The sequence below is a fragment of the Natator depressus genome, chromosome 2 (assembly GCF_965152275.1).
Source record: "Natator depressus isolate rNatDep1 chromosome 2, rNatDep2.hap1, whole genome shotgun sequence".
NCBI lineage: Eukaryota > Metazoa > Chordata > Testudines > Cheloniidae > Natator > Natator depressus.
Window position 1 is genome coordinate 69,304,340 of NC_134235.1, and position 16,771 is coordinate 69,321,110.

The window sequence follows — 16,771 nt, forward strand, 5'->3', positions numbered from 1 at the left end:
TTTCCGCCAAAGTCCGCTTTCCTATCAATCTGTAATAGGTTTTATTCAATAGTTCACCTGACATTGAGGGCAAAATAGACTTAATTTTTTAAAAATTAAATAGAGATTTGCCTGGCCCAAAACCTCTGATCTGAAGAGTCCAAAACTTTCAGCCTGTTTCAACTTCCAAACGTTTCACCCAAGAAGCATGCAAGTTTCACATCTGACCCATCTCTGCATAATGGGATGGACCCCAAATCTGGATCCAAACAGCCAAATTTGGATCTGAAATAGCAGCTGCTACTTCTACTGTGTGTGGGGGGCGAGGGTGATAGGTGGAGTTGGGCCCATTGGACCCTGGTAGTCACAGATTCTTTGACATGCTTCAAACTCCACACACTCAGTGCAGGCTTGTTTAGCGCCAACGAGGAAGCCACCCAATGCAGCTGCTCCACTCATGGCCTTCCTTCATGCAGTGACACTCTGAGATAACAGTGGCATGAAAGGCCTGCATCAGCCTTGAGAACCCCTCTAGTGTTCTTCGCTTTTTGGCTTAAATTGGTGTGTATTTTTTTTTTCTGTGCATTGTTAAACAGCTGCCACATTTCATCCCAGCGGTGGCTACAACTCAGTGGTGGGAGAAGCCATCTGTAATTTATGAAATCCTTTGAGGTCCTTTAGGACTGAAAGATAAGTTCATATTCTGGTAACTCAAATCATGCCACTCTTTTTTTAAACAGTCTTTCTGGCTGTCCAATTGCTGCAGCTGAAAAATTGGCAATGTCCCAGGAAAAAAATCAGCATGATTCTCCTAAAACTGGACAGTGCCACGCTCAGGTTCACAGGTAGGAGTCTCACATGACATGTCTCACACAGGTATTTCTGTCCAAATGCTGTGCTTTATTTTGTAAGGGATTTCACTCCTTACAGCTTTTAACTCTGAGCTACTGAGGGAGCCTAGTTCACTGTAGCAGGCTGACCCAATACAAAAATGTGGGTAGCGAAACTGATTATGACTTGTGATAACCAAAGGACACTCAGCACAAAGGTCCCTGTGTGTTCAGCTAACATTAAATGACTACATGCATGTCCTTGAAAGATGAGTAAAAAAATCTAAAAACTATTATTTCAAGACAACATTATTTCAGTGGTGGTTCCGGAGCGCCTTCCTAATGTTAACCAGCCTCCTATTTTGATTAGACTGGAGTTACTTTTTAAGAAATGTTCCCAAATTGTCCCTCTGCTGCAATGCTTTGGCTCCTGAGGATTGATTAAAGACCTTGTTGCTTCGTGAGTTCATCCTAGTTTTTGCAGCATAGGATTCCATGCTGATTTATATTGAGATCCTTTGCAAAGGAAACCCTTGGCAATCACAGCAGCATCTAACTATTGTAAGTGTAGTAGTATTTAAGTGGGCTAAGCACTCTCATTGCTCTGTTTCTCTGATATAACAGATTTCTGATTGACCCATCCAGTTACTTTACTGTAATGCAGTTACTCAGTTTAATTTATGTTTTATACCAAAGTAGCAAAAAAGTGCTTTGAAAAATCCTAACCAAAAAAATCTCTCATTGAGCTTGTATTTGGTCTGAGAGTCCTATTGATCCCGTAAACTTGCATAATTTCCACATCATTGGCATCAGCACCATCATGGCCTATTATATTCAGGCCTATTTGGGGGCACTTTAATTTGTGGATTATTGACATGATTGGCTATAATGGCTCCTTCTGAGCCATTACAGAATATTGTGTCAATGTGTCTGCCAACTGCACGTGCCTTAACTCTACGTGTGAAAAGTCCTTAGGAAATTATTGAAGACAAGTAGTTACTGCACAGTAGCTAAATGGAATAACACATTGTTAATTATTCTTTCCTCACAAATAGCAGAAGCAATTATTTTGGACCATGCTCTCTCATATTTATTTGCCCAGAAGGCCCACCACTAGAATGATAGTAGTGATCCACAGCTCTACAAGCCCCTGCTGATTCATGTGATCTCGTTCTTTTTTAAAGAAAGGAAACACCATCCTATGTCAGTGATCTATAAACAGAACAGTAATTCTGTTAGTAAGTTACAGGATTGCTAGACCACTATTTAGCTACAAAATATATTTTCATAGCTGACGTGTGAACCCTAAAAATAGGCTTCTATAAAGGCAATGCTTATGGTCTTTACTTATATACATTTTGGCAGGTGCCATCCCACTGTAGCCTATCTTTCAATGCAAGGTGCTGAAAAAGATGTTCTTATTGTTTGTCCTTTCTGTTTTTCTCACTCTCCTTGTGGCAGTCTCTGCAGGACAAACTTAGCAAAGCAGCTCGAGCTGTCTCAGTACAATTACCGAACTGCACAGCCAGCCACCTCTCCCAGAGCCACCCTGACAAAAGAGCAAGAGAAGTTTGGGAAAGTACCATTTGACTATGCCAGCTTCGATGCACAAGTCTTTGGCAAACGCACAATGGCACCAGCAGTGCAAGGCCAAAAAACCCCACCATTCCTTGAATGTAAGCTTGAAACTCCCATCCTTCTTGAAAGAAAAATATCATTTATCAGAGAGTTTTCTTGTTTCCGGAAATAATGCACACTAGCAAATGTGTTTAACATGTTGTGATCAGTATACCTGAAAATCTGCTGGAGTGACTACAACATCTTATTTGTTAATTATTCTTTTAAAAGCAATTCCATGGTAAAAAAGAAAATACTTGATTTATTGTCACTTTCCTATTGGACAAGATTGTGATACCCATATTCATGTGGTACAATTCCACCCTGAGTAGTCCCATTTAAGTTAGAGATGAGATTGTGAACTGTCATAAATTGGCATAGCTCCATTGACATCCATAAAGCTACGCCAATTTGCAGCAGCTGAGGATTTGTCCCAAAGGGACTATTTGTGCAATATGCTACTGCTCAATGTGAATAAGGTATCACAATCTAGCACACTGTTATGAGTAGTTACATGTGTAGATCCTCTTCATTGTAGGATCTGCACAGATAACTGAAGTAAGTTTTTACTCTGTTGCGTCAACCCTTAATAACACCACTGTAGTTACAGCTATTTCAATGCGTGCACAAAATCTTGGCAAAAGATGCCATTGCTGTGAGGGCAATGGAAGAATCCTAAGGGGGTTTCTTTCGTGTCATAGCTGGGTTCAAAGGAATGTGGATCCAAAACAATGGCCATGAAAGTATTTCTTAATTTTTGTTTTGTTTACTATCATTAAAATATAACCAAAGAAAGTGAAGATGGAAAAAAATAACCTAATGTTACCCAGCCCACATAATCTGAAAAAAGAAAGGACAGTCATAGTTAAGGTGAACAGAAAAGCAGCAATTAAAAAATAATAATAAAGAAGACCCTGTTTTTAGCTCTCAAATTATTAATAGCTTATCTATATCTATATCTATATATTTAGGCATGGCACAATTTGATTTTTATGTTTTATGTTGACAGACAATATTGATATTTGTTTTAAAGCATTTGTTTCAATTTTTATTGATATACATTTTCACAGTGGCAGGAAATTATGTGGGAGTCAGACAATAGGGGAGGTCAGGCAAAAATTGTTTAGTGACAGTAGATGTTGAGATTCAAAAAGTTCAAGCTTTACAACTGTTAAAAAACAAACTGTCAACACCACATGCCAAAATATACAAAGTAAATATCCTTAAATCAAAATTCTAATAAGTTCTCAATGACCATTTTTCTTACTTTGCCTATCTGTAAATTTCAATTATCATCAATGGAAATATTTTTTTCATCATTTTGTGTCTGTATGCTGAAACCGATGTTCACTGACATTGACTGATAAAAATCTAATCCTGTCAAGCCTATTTATATTGGAATATCTGAAGGCCACATTTACAAATGTAGAAACCTATGTTGGGCCTGTAAAATAGGCATGCTCAAACACAAACAGATGTGTGTGTTACTGGACACTTGCATGAGCAATTTCTAATTTTTTGCATAGCAGTGGACATGCTCCTTTAGTTATTTGTTTGCACATGCACAAGTCTATTTAACAGTTGCATTCGAAGTGCTTATATTTGAAATGTTTGCATATATATGCAAATAAATTCATTATACAATTTCAAAAGAACATCATATAATAATTGAATTTTCTAACGTTATGCTTGCGAAGATTGCACAATACACAACTTTTACTACAATGCAAAGACAAAAGTGTAAGAGTGCATGAATATAGTAGACATGGGGATGAATGAAGGGTTGGAATAATAAAACAATTGTGTAAAGTTTTGTTCAGCAGCCTAAGCAAATAAGAATCTAGAATTTCATTATTAGTACTCTTTGGATTTTGCACATATGAATTTGACCTGCTGACACATGGCACATGTTCATTTAGTAGCATGGCTTTACTGGTGTTATCTTTGAAGTGGATAATGGAAGAAGAACCTTAAATCAAACTCTAATTTAAGTAGGTTTGGTGACTCAGATCAGTTGAACTATCTGATAAAAAGCATAGACTTATAGCCTGATTTTCCAGACACTCCAGCTTTACAGTAATTTGCACTGGTATAAGGGAAAGCAGAATTGGGCTGTCAGTCTCAGTTCTCACTAGATGGATCCAATATTTAGAAACATTCAAGCAAGGAGCTCAATTGTAATCAGTGTACAAAAGAAATATTGTTTGGGGGATGATATGACTTTTGGGTCTGACCTGTAAATTCTAATCAAAGCATCCCAAATTTTAGGGAAGTTTCGATCTTGACCTAAACTTTTTATGTAGCCATCAAATGTATAATGGGCCAAAATCCTAGATCCAAAGGGAATTTAATTTGGGGGATTGATAGCTGGATCCCAACTTCTGTAGTTCAATCCACAGCTACATAACAAACACATGGTTATTTGCAGCAATGTTCTTGTGTTCATGATGCTGATAAAGAATTATGATTTTGCTTATTTCTTCTTTTTTGCTTAGGTTCTAGATATGGATTAATAATTTGTTTAAAATACAGCTGAAAATTGTTTCCTCTTTTACACACCTTTGTAAAGCACTTTAAGAGCTACAGATGAAAGGATGGATTGTTATTGTTTGTGAAGACCTGAATTCATGGTTCTATCACAGTCAATGATATAACACAGAGCAAAGAAGGCACCTGCTTTAAAGTCTATGTTAGTGATAGGGGAGAAACATAGAACCATGTATTCCATTTTTGACATGTAAAATAGCTTTTCTATTCACCTGTAAGGCAATCTCTTCATTCTTAACTGACCTTGTTGTGTCTGGTACCTACATAATATTCCAGAAGATCCCAGCTGTAAGAGGCGCAACAAGATGAATTAAGTACCACCTTAACTCTGAATGTTCTTTGGTTGTATTTTTTAAGTCTAACGTTTAAATATTGGAATTTTCATGAACATGATACTGCACATGTTCCCAAGGTGTAATGTTTGTATTCCACTTCCCCAGCATGTCCAAGAGGCAAATCTTGTTCACCTTACTCACCCAAGTAATCCCATTTGAATAATGGGGCTGCTCACAGAAGTAAGGCAAGCAGGCTATAGCCTCAATGTTGTTTTACCTAAGTCTTCACACATCCATCTTATTTTGACACAATGGCGCTCTAAAGAATGAAAATCCCTTATGAATTTGATTATTTTTCCCAATATGTTTGAACATTTTTGCTCAGACTTTGCTCAGGAGTGAGTAAAAACTGAGTAAGAACCACAGAATTTCTCTCTTCAAATTTTTAAGGTAAAAATGTAAATACTAAAGGTAGTCTTGTGACAAAAATTAAATAATTTGATCCCTGAGCTTATATTTTTACAGCAAACCCGAGTAACCAATAGAAAATGGACGTTTTTTAAATTTATTCTTCACATAATGTAACGTATGAAAATATAACCTGAAAAATGAATCTGTTTAATGGGGAAAACCACATACATGCAATTGCTAATCAAATCTCTTTTCAACAGCAAAGCATTTTTCACATCCAGTGAAATTTTCTAATCGACTGCCGAGTGCTAGTGCCCACACACAGAGCCCTTGTCATGCCAACTCTTATAGCTACGGTCAATGTAGTGAAGACACCCACATAGCAGCAGCTGCTGCTATCCTGAACCTTTCCACCCGCTGCAGGGAAGCAGCAGAGATCCTCTCCAGCAAACCGCAGAGTCTGGCTGCCAAGGTAGGGTAGTCCAAGAACCTGGAGGGTGTGCTAGCTACTGAAATGTGTGCATAAACTGTCTTTCATGGTAGTGACTGCATTAACTCTCAAAAAGGAGACAGAGAACAAATAGGTTTCAGAGTGGTAGCCGTGTTAGTCTGTATCAGCAAAACCAACAAGGAGTCCCTGTGGCACCTTAGAGACTAACATAAAATAGTAACATACTGACTGCTTCTGAAAAAAAATTGCAGGAATTAGGTTGTGATGATCTTCGTAACTGGACCCAAAGTAAATGGAAGGGTGGGGTGGGGGAGGAAACTCCAAATCAAATAATTTTTTGGTAGGTAATGGAGCTGGGTCTGTTAATGAAGGATTTTTCCTTATCCTGAGACCTGTGGTAATCAACCACTCAAATGATTGATAAAAATCAGCTGATTAATAGAGGTTTTATAAGAAAGGTGTAGCAGCAGCATATTCATTAGGTCTGATTATGATCTTTCTTACAGCAGTTATAGAGTAACTCTACTGATTTCAATGGAGTTAATTCTGATTTTTACTGGTATAAGTGAGAAGAAAGCCAAACCCTTTGTGTTTGGAGATACTTCGGGCAAGTCTCTTTAAGACTGAAGGCCACCTAATAAGAGTAGCTCCTTGTGTGGGTTTCAGTGTAGTCATGTTTTCAGTTTCGTCTGAGATGTCTCACTGTTCTTTGTGATTCACAAGAGTCACCATTAGGATTTAGTAGCCTTATTTTATGTGACATTACATAGAACCACATTGTCGGTGCAACTAGTCAAGATATATTTATGTGACCTCCTTCGTGGGAGTAGGAGAAGAAAAATGAGAGAAAATGGGAGAAGCATTTTTGTTTATTATTTGTATTGCAGCCACATTGTGCTAGAAATTGTATAAATACATATCCAGGAAACTGTTGGTGTAAGACAAGACGTACTAAAATAATACATAAAATATGATATTTATACTTGGTGTGGGCCTTCAGGATCTATCTATCTATCTATCTATCTATCTATCTATCTATCTATCTATCTATCTATCTATCATGTCCATCACTTTCCTATTGAGGCACCAGGCTTGATCTAGCTGGAAGGAGTTTCCACATCTGTTGGCCTCCAATGTTCATTAGACCTCCTGCTTTCCGTAATCACATAGGCGAACTGGTATTCTTTGTGTGAAATCCCTTCTTTCCAGCAGCTGGTGTAATACCTCTTTAGGTGTTGTGAGCTCTGTGCTCTTGCAAAGTGGAATCTCCTATTTTGCTGAGTCTGATTTCCATTTGTCACAACCAGGGTATTGAAATTGATGTTGGGGGACTCCACTAGGCAGACATTCTAATGTGGGGCCATCTTCATACCCAGCAAGCTAGGCGTCAGTCAGCCCAGAGAAATACTTACCAGGAGCCCAGAGTCTGTTAGTGGATTCTTTCCTAGTTGACAGATCCATTTCTGACGTTAGCCACAGAGAGCTTCTTACGCCAGACTTCAGTAGAGGTTTCCTGTCGTGTTGAGAGGGAGGTTGATGCCAATGGTTGAATTAAATTGCTGCCCCAGCCTTTGGCTGAACTCAGTAACAGACCTTTCTTGCCAGCAAAGAGCAATAAAGGGACCATGCAAAACCCAAAGATTTTCTATTCTACACCTGCTTCATGTTTGCCAAATCATGGTAGGTTTGAGTGGGATTGAGCATAATAGTACAACACTCAGAGACGCTTTGGGCACACAGTTTATTCCTTTCTCTGCCCCAGGACTAGCAGCCTAAAAGAAAATCATCTGCATACCTTGTCATCTGCCTGCCTCCACTTTTGCCAGACTTTCAATAGGACACAGTGACAGCCCAGTGCTACAAAACATGTGACAGAAGAATCAGAATTAGCTTCTTGCCAGAACAGAGGCAAGTAAGCTGCAAACTGAGCCAGTGGCCAAAACCACACAAAGCCCTTTTTAATATGGTTTTAGCGATTTATTACTTTTAGCAAATTGAGCTCTTAGAGGAAAATATGGAAATAGATTCTCTAGGAAACTGTATCTCCAATAAGGGGAACGATCTTTATTTTAATATGCTGCAACTCAAGTGATTTTTAAAAAATACCTACAACTATTTTTAAATGTTCCTGAATTTTTGTGACAGACATTTGCTATGGGAACATTTAACTATTTGCACATCTTACATATTTTTCAAATTATCTAAAAGAGCCCAAGGATTCTATCTACTGTATATTGCATTTGTGCACAAATAATGCAATAACAGCAATAGATTCATTTGACACAACTGTTAATTATTTCCTTTATTTGTTCTCAACAATACACATAAGTGCCACACCTGAAAATTTTTGTGGGCGGCGCTTAATTTGGGACTGTGTAGTTCCAGATCCCTGGGCCCTGCTCCTTCACCCTGTCCCTTTGCCAAAAAATAATAAATAAAGCAGTGCAGACAGCGCCACTGCAGATCAAAGCTCCATGACTTGCAAGGGTGTTTACCTCCTGCCTGGCCTTCAGGTATTGTCCCACCATTGCACAATGGGTTACCATGCTGCTGTGAGTGATATGGGTGGATGGAGCTGCACTGGTTCTGTTGCATTCAGGTTACTCTGTGTCTGCAGAGGCAGCGGCAGGATTTCTTCTCAAAGAGCAGGTGAAAGTGCATATCTGTAAATATACCTGAACAGTTTATTTTTACAAAAGTAATTTCCCAGTGCTGTTTCTGGTTATTTCCTGTCCGCCAAACTTTGCGACTTGGTTTCTAAAACTTGGTTCATTTCTTAGTAAGCGTTTTCCCTTGAAAATGGGTCATTTTTCACTGAAAACTATCCAATAATTAAGTGGGAAAATAACATTTGTTTTAAAAAAAATAGCAAGTTTCAATGTTTTGGTGAATCTGGAATATCTTCACTATGTTGGAAAAACTCCCTGCATTTCTAAGTTTCAGGGGGAAAGGAAGGTGAGTAGCCTGAGCTAAATAAAGGAATGGGAAAAAAAATCACATTAAACTTTTAGCAGTGCTCTTGGCCAGAAAAGTGGCACAGTGACAACTGATGTACAGTGTGGATCAACCATATATAACTATACAAATTATCTCAAGATGGACTGGGTTTACTTTCAGTCCAAATTAATTTGGATTCCAAGTTCCCTCAATTAATTTGCAACCAACTGCATACAAAATATAGTGGCCATACTGGAAACCTTTAAAATGTTTGTTTTTTTTTAAAAATAGGTACTGTTACTGTGATATCCACCTGGCTGGAGCTGGTTTCTAGACACAACCACCTGGGATTGTGCTGTGCTGGGCCCCTGAAATATAGAAATGATACAGATACGGGCCTCAACCCAATTGAAAGAATCAGGCACTGCATCGCAGTCTCACAGCATAATTGTCTGCACATAGGGCCCAATCCAATTCCCACTGAAGCAAACAGAAGTTGGGTCACTGGAAGCTGGGTCAGGCCCATATTCTCTAGCACAATGCAAGTGCACGGAGCAGGTCCTGTCAGAAATGTTCTGTGTTTTACCACCGTCACCGCTGCTGCCACTCACAGAGGTAGAAGCATGCAGTATAGTCTATCTTTATCCTCATCACTGCTGCTTGCCAAGCATTCTGTTGAATGTTTTGGTGTTTTTCCCACCTGTTTAGACAAAATGGCATATGCACACAGTGCCTTGAAAGAAAACAAAGAATGACACTTGCTTGAAATGTTTGAAGTTCCAATACCGTTGTTGTTTTTTAACAAAACCCGAAAACACAAACTATATCATCTGGCCATTCTTGGATCTTGATGATGATGATGATGATGACTGCATCAGTTATGGAGATAATGGAGTTGTTTGGCGGCATGCTTACCAGACAAGCCTCTACCCCAAACATCTTAAAATCTAAATACAGAACAGTCTGCTTGCAGAATAAGACCAATGGCTAGCATGACCTTCTGAAGGAAAAAAACAACACACTGAATAGCTCTAGCTGTTGCATTATTACACTACTGCAGATATTGTATCATTGCAGTGTTCTTCTCTTTCTTTCTTTAGTTTGCAAGTTGCTCGGGGCAGGGACTGTGTCTTTTTGTGTGTGTGTCAAACAGTGTCAAGGGTAGCATAAGATCCTGATCTTGCAAACACTTACACCTATGCTTAACTTTCAGCATCTGAGTATTCCAGAATACTTCTATGGAAGAACTTGCATGCTTAAAGTTAAGCATGGGTGTAAGTCTTTGCAGAATCAGGACCCAAGTGCTTAATTTTTTAAAATAATTGTTAGCAACCCTTTCCCCCCCAGCATAATGCCTTGAATGGAGGCACATTAGGACTCACGTCCATTCAAAGAGTAATATAATGTGCACACTTAAAGAATTCATTGTGGTTATATAGATATCACTGATTCCAGAGATATTTCTTATATTGAAAATGAAGACTATTTTAGAATAGTAATAACCAGACTGAGCTTTTCAAGTGCATCTATTGCACAGTGGGAACACAAAATAGCAGGTGTTTTTCTTTCTCTGGACAATCAAAGAACGGATAGAAAGCCCTACATGTTACAGTAGAATCTCCCTAAGACCCCAGTTCTGCAATGAGAATCATGTGGACACAATGATTCACCACACTGAACAGACTGTAGGGTAAAGGCTTCACTTGGAATTGTTACTTCAGAGACATTGCAGAATATTAAATATTCTGAGTTACCAAATGAGCCAACAAACACAAAAGCAAGGGATAAATCCATTACACGTGGGCCATACCTTGTTCATTTAGTAGATTAATGTAGTTCAGTTTTAATGGTTAATGTCAATACTTCATAGTGTACTAGGAAATGTTCTGTAATATATTTTATAAAATAAAGAAGTCATATTGTGAGACCTCATGACAAAGCTCAGCTATTAATTTGAGCTATTAAATCTTTGCTGTGAAGTGGCTAGTAATTTTTGTGTACAATTTTTGTGGTATTTATATTAGCGTGGCACTTCTGCTGTATCTGTTTCACTGTACAGATCCTAGAAGGGAAATACGTTTTAGTCATTTTTCTCTCATTTTTCATTCTAAACTCCTTTTTCCAGCTACTTTTCAGACCTGTGTGGGTGATTACACTCTCATTGACATTGGAGTAAATCAGGAGTAGCTTGAATGCCATTAGCATGGTTCTGTTCTCACATTGGTTTTGCACTGGTTATTGTCTTCATAGAATTTTTTCCTGGTTCACATCAGCATAAATGAGATCAGACTCAGGCCCTTTATTGATTTAATATAGGGAAGAATCAGGCACGTGAGCCTTCATTGGCCAGTCATATTTTATACTTCTGTAGTTTATATACTTCAGTTTTTAAGCTAAGAACTTGTACATTTTACATTGCTATGGTAGACTTATCTGAAAGATGTCATGGTGTGAAACCAAACAGGCCTGCTCTGGCCCTCATTAATTTCAATAGGCCCTAAATTGGGTCTTTACTGAAGTCAAAACTGCTCTTAGAAGGGGAACCAAATATTACAAGTCAAATATATGTTCCTTCTATTTTTATTTCACAGCTGTAGTCTAACAAAAACTTCTGGCATTTTTGTCTTGTTAATTCCCCTTTAAAATAATACTGGGAAAATAAGTAAAAGAGAGATATTCAGAGGAAGGTAGGATGAGAATAGAAAAGAAAATTGGAACAGTCGCTGTGAACATCTTTTTTTCCTCACCATTTGGAGTTTGCAATGAATGCAGCAGAGTGTTCAGAATAAAAAGCCATGCTGTAAATTTGTGATCCATCCGACTATGAGCAAAAGGGAATATTTTTCCATTACTATATTTAATTGTTTGTGCATCTGTGAGCTCGCTTAAACCCCATCTGTACACTGCCTCACAAAAGCACACAATCCATGCTTCTTCTGGTTGGAATTTGGTGTGTGTTGCACAACCCAACTTCTATGTGAATTTTGGAAAAGCACTGGAAAATCTCTTACTAGCCACATCAGTAAATGTTCTCCCCATCAATCAAACCTCATTGGTGCAGCGAATGATGCCCTATTTCCAGTGATGATATATATTTCCTGACATTTTGCAATCTGCAATTTAATTTGGGAGGACTATGACTCTTTTTGTTCAATTTTTGTTGTTGTCGCCTTCAGAGTAGTTGATATTTTGTCAGTGACAGAGAATCTGCACTATTTATGGTTTTTTGCTCTATAAAGTACTGCAGCCCAGTCACATGGCTTCTCCTCCTAAGCCATCTGTCACAGAGGTCTGGAATTTTATGTGAATGTTGGTTGTGCAGACTTAAGTCAAGTTTTTTTATTATGAAAAATGTCACCAACTACAATATTTAGCATTTTACTTTACATTGGTCATTAAACTTGATTACTGTAGCTCTGTTTCATTGCTATAGTTACATATCAACTGTGAAGCCAAAAAACGCTGGGGCAATCATGGCAAAGCTATATTGTCAGATCCTGGAGAATGTACTTGGCAGTGATATAGTTAATATCTTGGATTTTTGTAACTAAGGTTTATTAATGCTGGTATAAAAATGTATTTGATATTATACAGATGGCATAAGGTGTTGTGGTTACTAAGTTATTATCCAGGATAAGCTGTACTGTCAAATTCAGGGCTTAAAACTATCACAGGAGATTAAACTATTTACTAAAAAGGGGCAGAAAGATATAACCAAAGCATCTTAGTATGAACATATTAGAAGTGTATTTACTTCCTATAAATATAATAATGCATAGCTCTCTTTAAGCCGAGTGATTGAAAATTTGAACTTTGTCCTGCAAGAGAAACAAATGCAAGAGATGCCTTTGAGTTTCTAAATTGTGCACAAACAGCTAGCCTAGTAGTCCTTGGAACTAAGCTAGTGCTTCTCTCTTAGGCTTTTGGCTGATCAATGAAGTGAGGCCCCCATAGCAAGAGTTGATTATTAAGTTCTTCATTTCCAGCGATGCCTAGTGACTTCGTATGTTTTGGTCTCAGGTGCCCAACTTGAGGCACCTTACAGAAGCCTGATTTTCAAAAGTTCTGAAGATTGGTTCCCTTTAAGGTGTCTCAAGCTGGGCACCCAAAAATTGACCCACCCCAAATCGCCCATGACTTTTGAAAATGTAGGCCTGGATCACTGGCTACCATCTGCATTCGCAGCCTGCCAACAAATTCGCTTGAGGAAACTGCTTTCCTTTGCTGAAAAAAGTATAGATGGGCAACACTAACACTGAATTGTTGGATGGTCTTTAAATGCTTATAAAGAGCAGGAAGTTGCTAATTATCTTACCAGATATTTGGCCTCCTTCAGTAAAATGACATTACTGCTGCTGGTACCATGATTTGAAGTGGATCACAATGTGGAAGTCACTCTACGGTTAAATGGGCATTGTGATTTCATTTTATCTTTGAAAATGGTGCCACTGAAGGTTTAGTACATGGCTACCTGGAGGGTGCCTGTGCCCCATCTGAGTCCAGCCAGGGTGGCCTATCATACCATCAACACTGAAGCAGAACTCCCCATTCCACTGTATTGGATTGTAAGCTCTTTGAGGAAGTCACTGTCTCGTACTATGGTTATACTATGGTTATACAGTACCTAGCACATTTGGGCCCCAAGCCCTAACTGGGGCTTCTGGGCCCTTCTGCAATACAAATAATAAAACAATAACAATGAGAACATATAGTGTTAACTGCAGACATCTTTGTACTTACTGCATGATAAGTCATCTTTACTCTGATGTTAGCCCATAACCCTAAAGCCAGTGTTAGCCTGTTAAGACTGGACAATCTAAGCAATAAGACTACACAGGTCTCTGCTCTTCCAGAGGCCAGAAAGCCATACATACTCACAGCCTGAAACCAGATTCTCCTTCCATGGTCCCATATGACTAATAACTGTGAGCTGTGGCAGAAGCTGACTCTTCTAATTGGCCCCCATCCACACACACATATAACGTTACTCCTTGATTTGAGACCTGTCCTTTGGCGCCACCTCATGGCTTTTCTGTCCATGCAGAGACTATGGGGATCCCCCAAGGCAGTGGAAACCCCACAAACAAGTGACAGGAAGATGGTTTGCAATTTCTTAAATGAGGTTGTAAATGGGCCAGGTGTGTGAGTGGTGTGTTTTCAGAGGTGAGGAAACCCAACAGGCAGGGGGAGAGCTGGACTGTTACTTCAAATACTGACAAAACCCAGGGCAGCCCTGCCCAAATTATATAGTATATGGGATGTATATTCGTAGCCCCTGCTACTGCATCCCACTTTAAGGACACAATTGCCAGACCAAGAATACTGTCTTATATTCCGCTTTTATGGTCAGCTTGTGGAAGGAGAAGGGGAGGGAGCAAGGAGCTTTCCCTTCCCTGTGCTCATAAGAGAGGCAGTAGCAGCCCCTGCCACCAGGGCTCAAGATGACACAAGGAGAGAGGGAGGGGCAAGGATGAGGCCTACCATAGCATAAGCACACGAACCAGCCAACAGAACTAGCCCATTGAAGAGGACAGTGTATGCTGCATGCTGGAGATCTCTGAGAGGAATCGTACATGGTGCCTCCTGGAGCTCTCCCTATGCTGGTGTGGCTCTACCCTGCTCCCATTGCAGGTCTGTGCTTTAATGGCACAATCTGGCACTTGTTTTGTACTAAATCTTTTTAAAGGTGCTTTCCAAGTCAAATTCTGATGAAGGCAATATGTTATTTTCAGTGATGTATGAAACACCAGGGAAAAATTCTCCTTCATCTGTTTTAGCACATTTCAGCCCCCCATGTTACAGATGTTGTAATATTTCCGGGGCGTGAGGGAGGAAAGGGTGGAAATGTAATAATAATGCTGTTGATGAACTAAGCGGTGCATTAATGCTTTTAACTGTGAATGAGGGTCATAGTTCTCTCTAAGAGTAAAAAGATCAAGAAGATTTAAAGCTAAACTTTTTTTAAATAAACTCAGATTTAGCATGTATAGTTTACATTTTAGAAGCATCTTATTTAAATGCTACTTACTGTGTTTAAGCTCAGGAGCCTGGAGAGCATTACTGAGGTTACACTTAAGTCTGCCTAAGAATTAAACATTAACTGATGTAAATCCAAAAGCTGGTTTTAGACTCAGATAAATTTAAATAAAAGAGTGCATTTACAATTATCCGTTAAAAGCACCACATGGCTATGTTGCAGCCTCAAACTGTGCATTGTCTAAACATTTCTCTTTTTCCTGTTATATATCAGGGAGCTGAAATAGAAGTGGATGAAAATGGCACTCTGGATTTGAGCATGAAAAAGAACCGAAACCAGGACAAGGCTATGCCTCTAACTTCTTCCAACGCAGCACTTCCTACTCCTTCCTCTTCTCCCTTCAAAACAAGCAGCTTTCTGGTAAATGCGGCCTTCTACCAGGCTCTCTGTGAACAGGAGGGCTGGGATACACCAATCAACTATAGCAAGACACATGGCAGGAAAGAGGAAGAGAAAGAGGTATCTTTTCAGCTTTTCAGTTAGAGCAGTTGAAGAACTGACACTAAACCCCTCTGTTTCAAAAGTGGCCTCTAATCTTGGGTGCTTGAATGCCCAGCTTGAGACATCATGGACTCAATATTCAAACGTGATGACTGATTTGGAGTACCCAATTTGATACATCTTAACGAAGACTGATTTGCAGAATGTGGGTGCTCAGCAGTCTGTGAAGATCAGGTCAATTTTAATGGTGTCTCAAATAGAGCACATAAAATCATTAGTCACTTTTGAAAATCTTGGCCCTAAGGCCTTACTTTTAGAACTGCTGGGCACTTGTAAAGCAGCTGTTCATTTTAACTGGAAAGTCTCTCAACCTGCGTAACCTAAGGCATCCAAAATTAGAACCCATTTTTGAAAATGTATCCCTACTCTCCAGTGGCTGGAGGGTCATGACCTAAATGTAGTATATTTTTGGTCTTTTTTAAAATGTCAAAGTAACCTTTAATTTTGAAGTGCAATATAATTCTTCCAAGCAACTTTATTATTTTGTGCATTCCAGACATCTCTATGTTTGGGTATGTGTAAATACAGGCATGAAATCCTACAATAATTTTTCACTGGGACAAAGTGTTAAATGTGTTTCTCTGACACATTTCAGGTGTGCATTGCTCACATCAGCCTATTGCAAGTCTTGCAGCGTCCAAAGATCCAGATAGCAGTCTGAGATTAAAATTCCAGAAATGCCCATTCCCCAATATATCGCTGGAATTAGGGAATATCAATGGAAATAAACAGCCCCACCTAAATAAATCACCCAAAACTAACTCTCACGATGGGTATAGGCAGCTGCCATGATGAGACTCCACAAGACAGGCTGCCAGTTGTTAGTGGTCATATGGTAACTGTCGTGTCCAGTGCTGATAATTTTCTTGCTTTATGTGTCTTTGTTTTGCCCCTTTCATGTATTTTTTTTTTATTGACTGTTGGCAGCATAGTGTCCTTTGGTTTTCTTATTTCTTTCTTTGGCTGCATGTTTCTCTTGAACTTCACTGCCAGAATAGGGTGCAGAGAAGGTTTGGTTGGATTTGTTATCATGGTGAAGAATATGCATAGGCAGCTAACTACATGGACTCTTGGTAATGGACAGAGATGGGCCTGAGTTGCAGAGTTCTGTTCCAGTCCCAAAGTTCCCCATAGTTCAGATCTGGAGTTTTAGTTCAGGGTCAAATATATGGCCATCCCATTTGTA

The 16,771-nt window shown here is 39.0% G+C and overlaps 1 protein-coding gene across 6 annotated transcripts in view; it reads left to right on the forward strand.

Moving 5' to 3' along the window:
• The window catches only part of ST18 (ST18 C2H2C-type zinc finger transcription factor), a 200,000-nt gene that overhangs the window by 156,134 nt on the left and 27,095 nt on the right, over nucleotides 1-16,771 (forward strand). For 5 of the 6 annotated variants that reach the window (XM_074944393.1, XM_074944391.1, XM_074944394.1 and 2 more), the window contains 4 exons: nucleotides 720-824; nucleotides 2,271-2,485; nucleotides 5,920-6,131; nucleotides 15,298-15,543. In XM_074944393.1, coding sequence (XP_074800494.1) covers nucleotides 720-824; nucleotides 2,271-2,485; nucleotides 5,920-6,131; nucleotides 15,298-15,543 — 778 coding nt within the window. The remainder of the gene's footprint in view (nucleotides 1-719; nucleotides 825-2,270; nucleotides 2,486-5,919; nucleotides 6,132-15,297; nucleotides 15,544-16,771) is intronic. The other variant, XM_074944392.1, reaches the window with a different exon arrangement.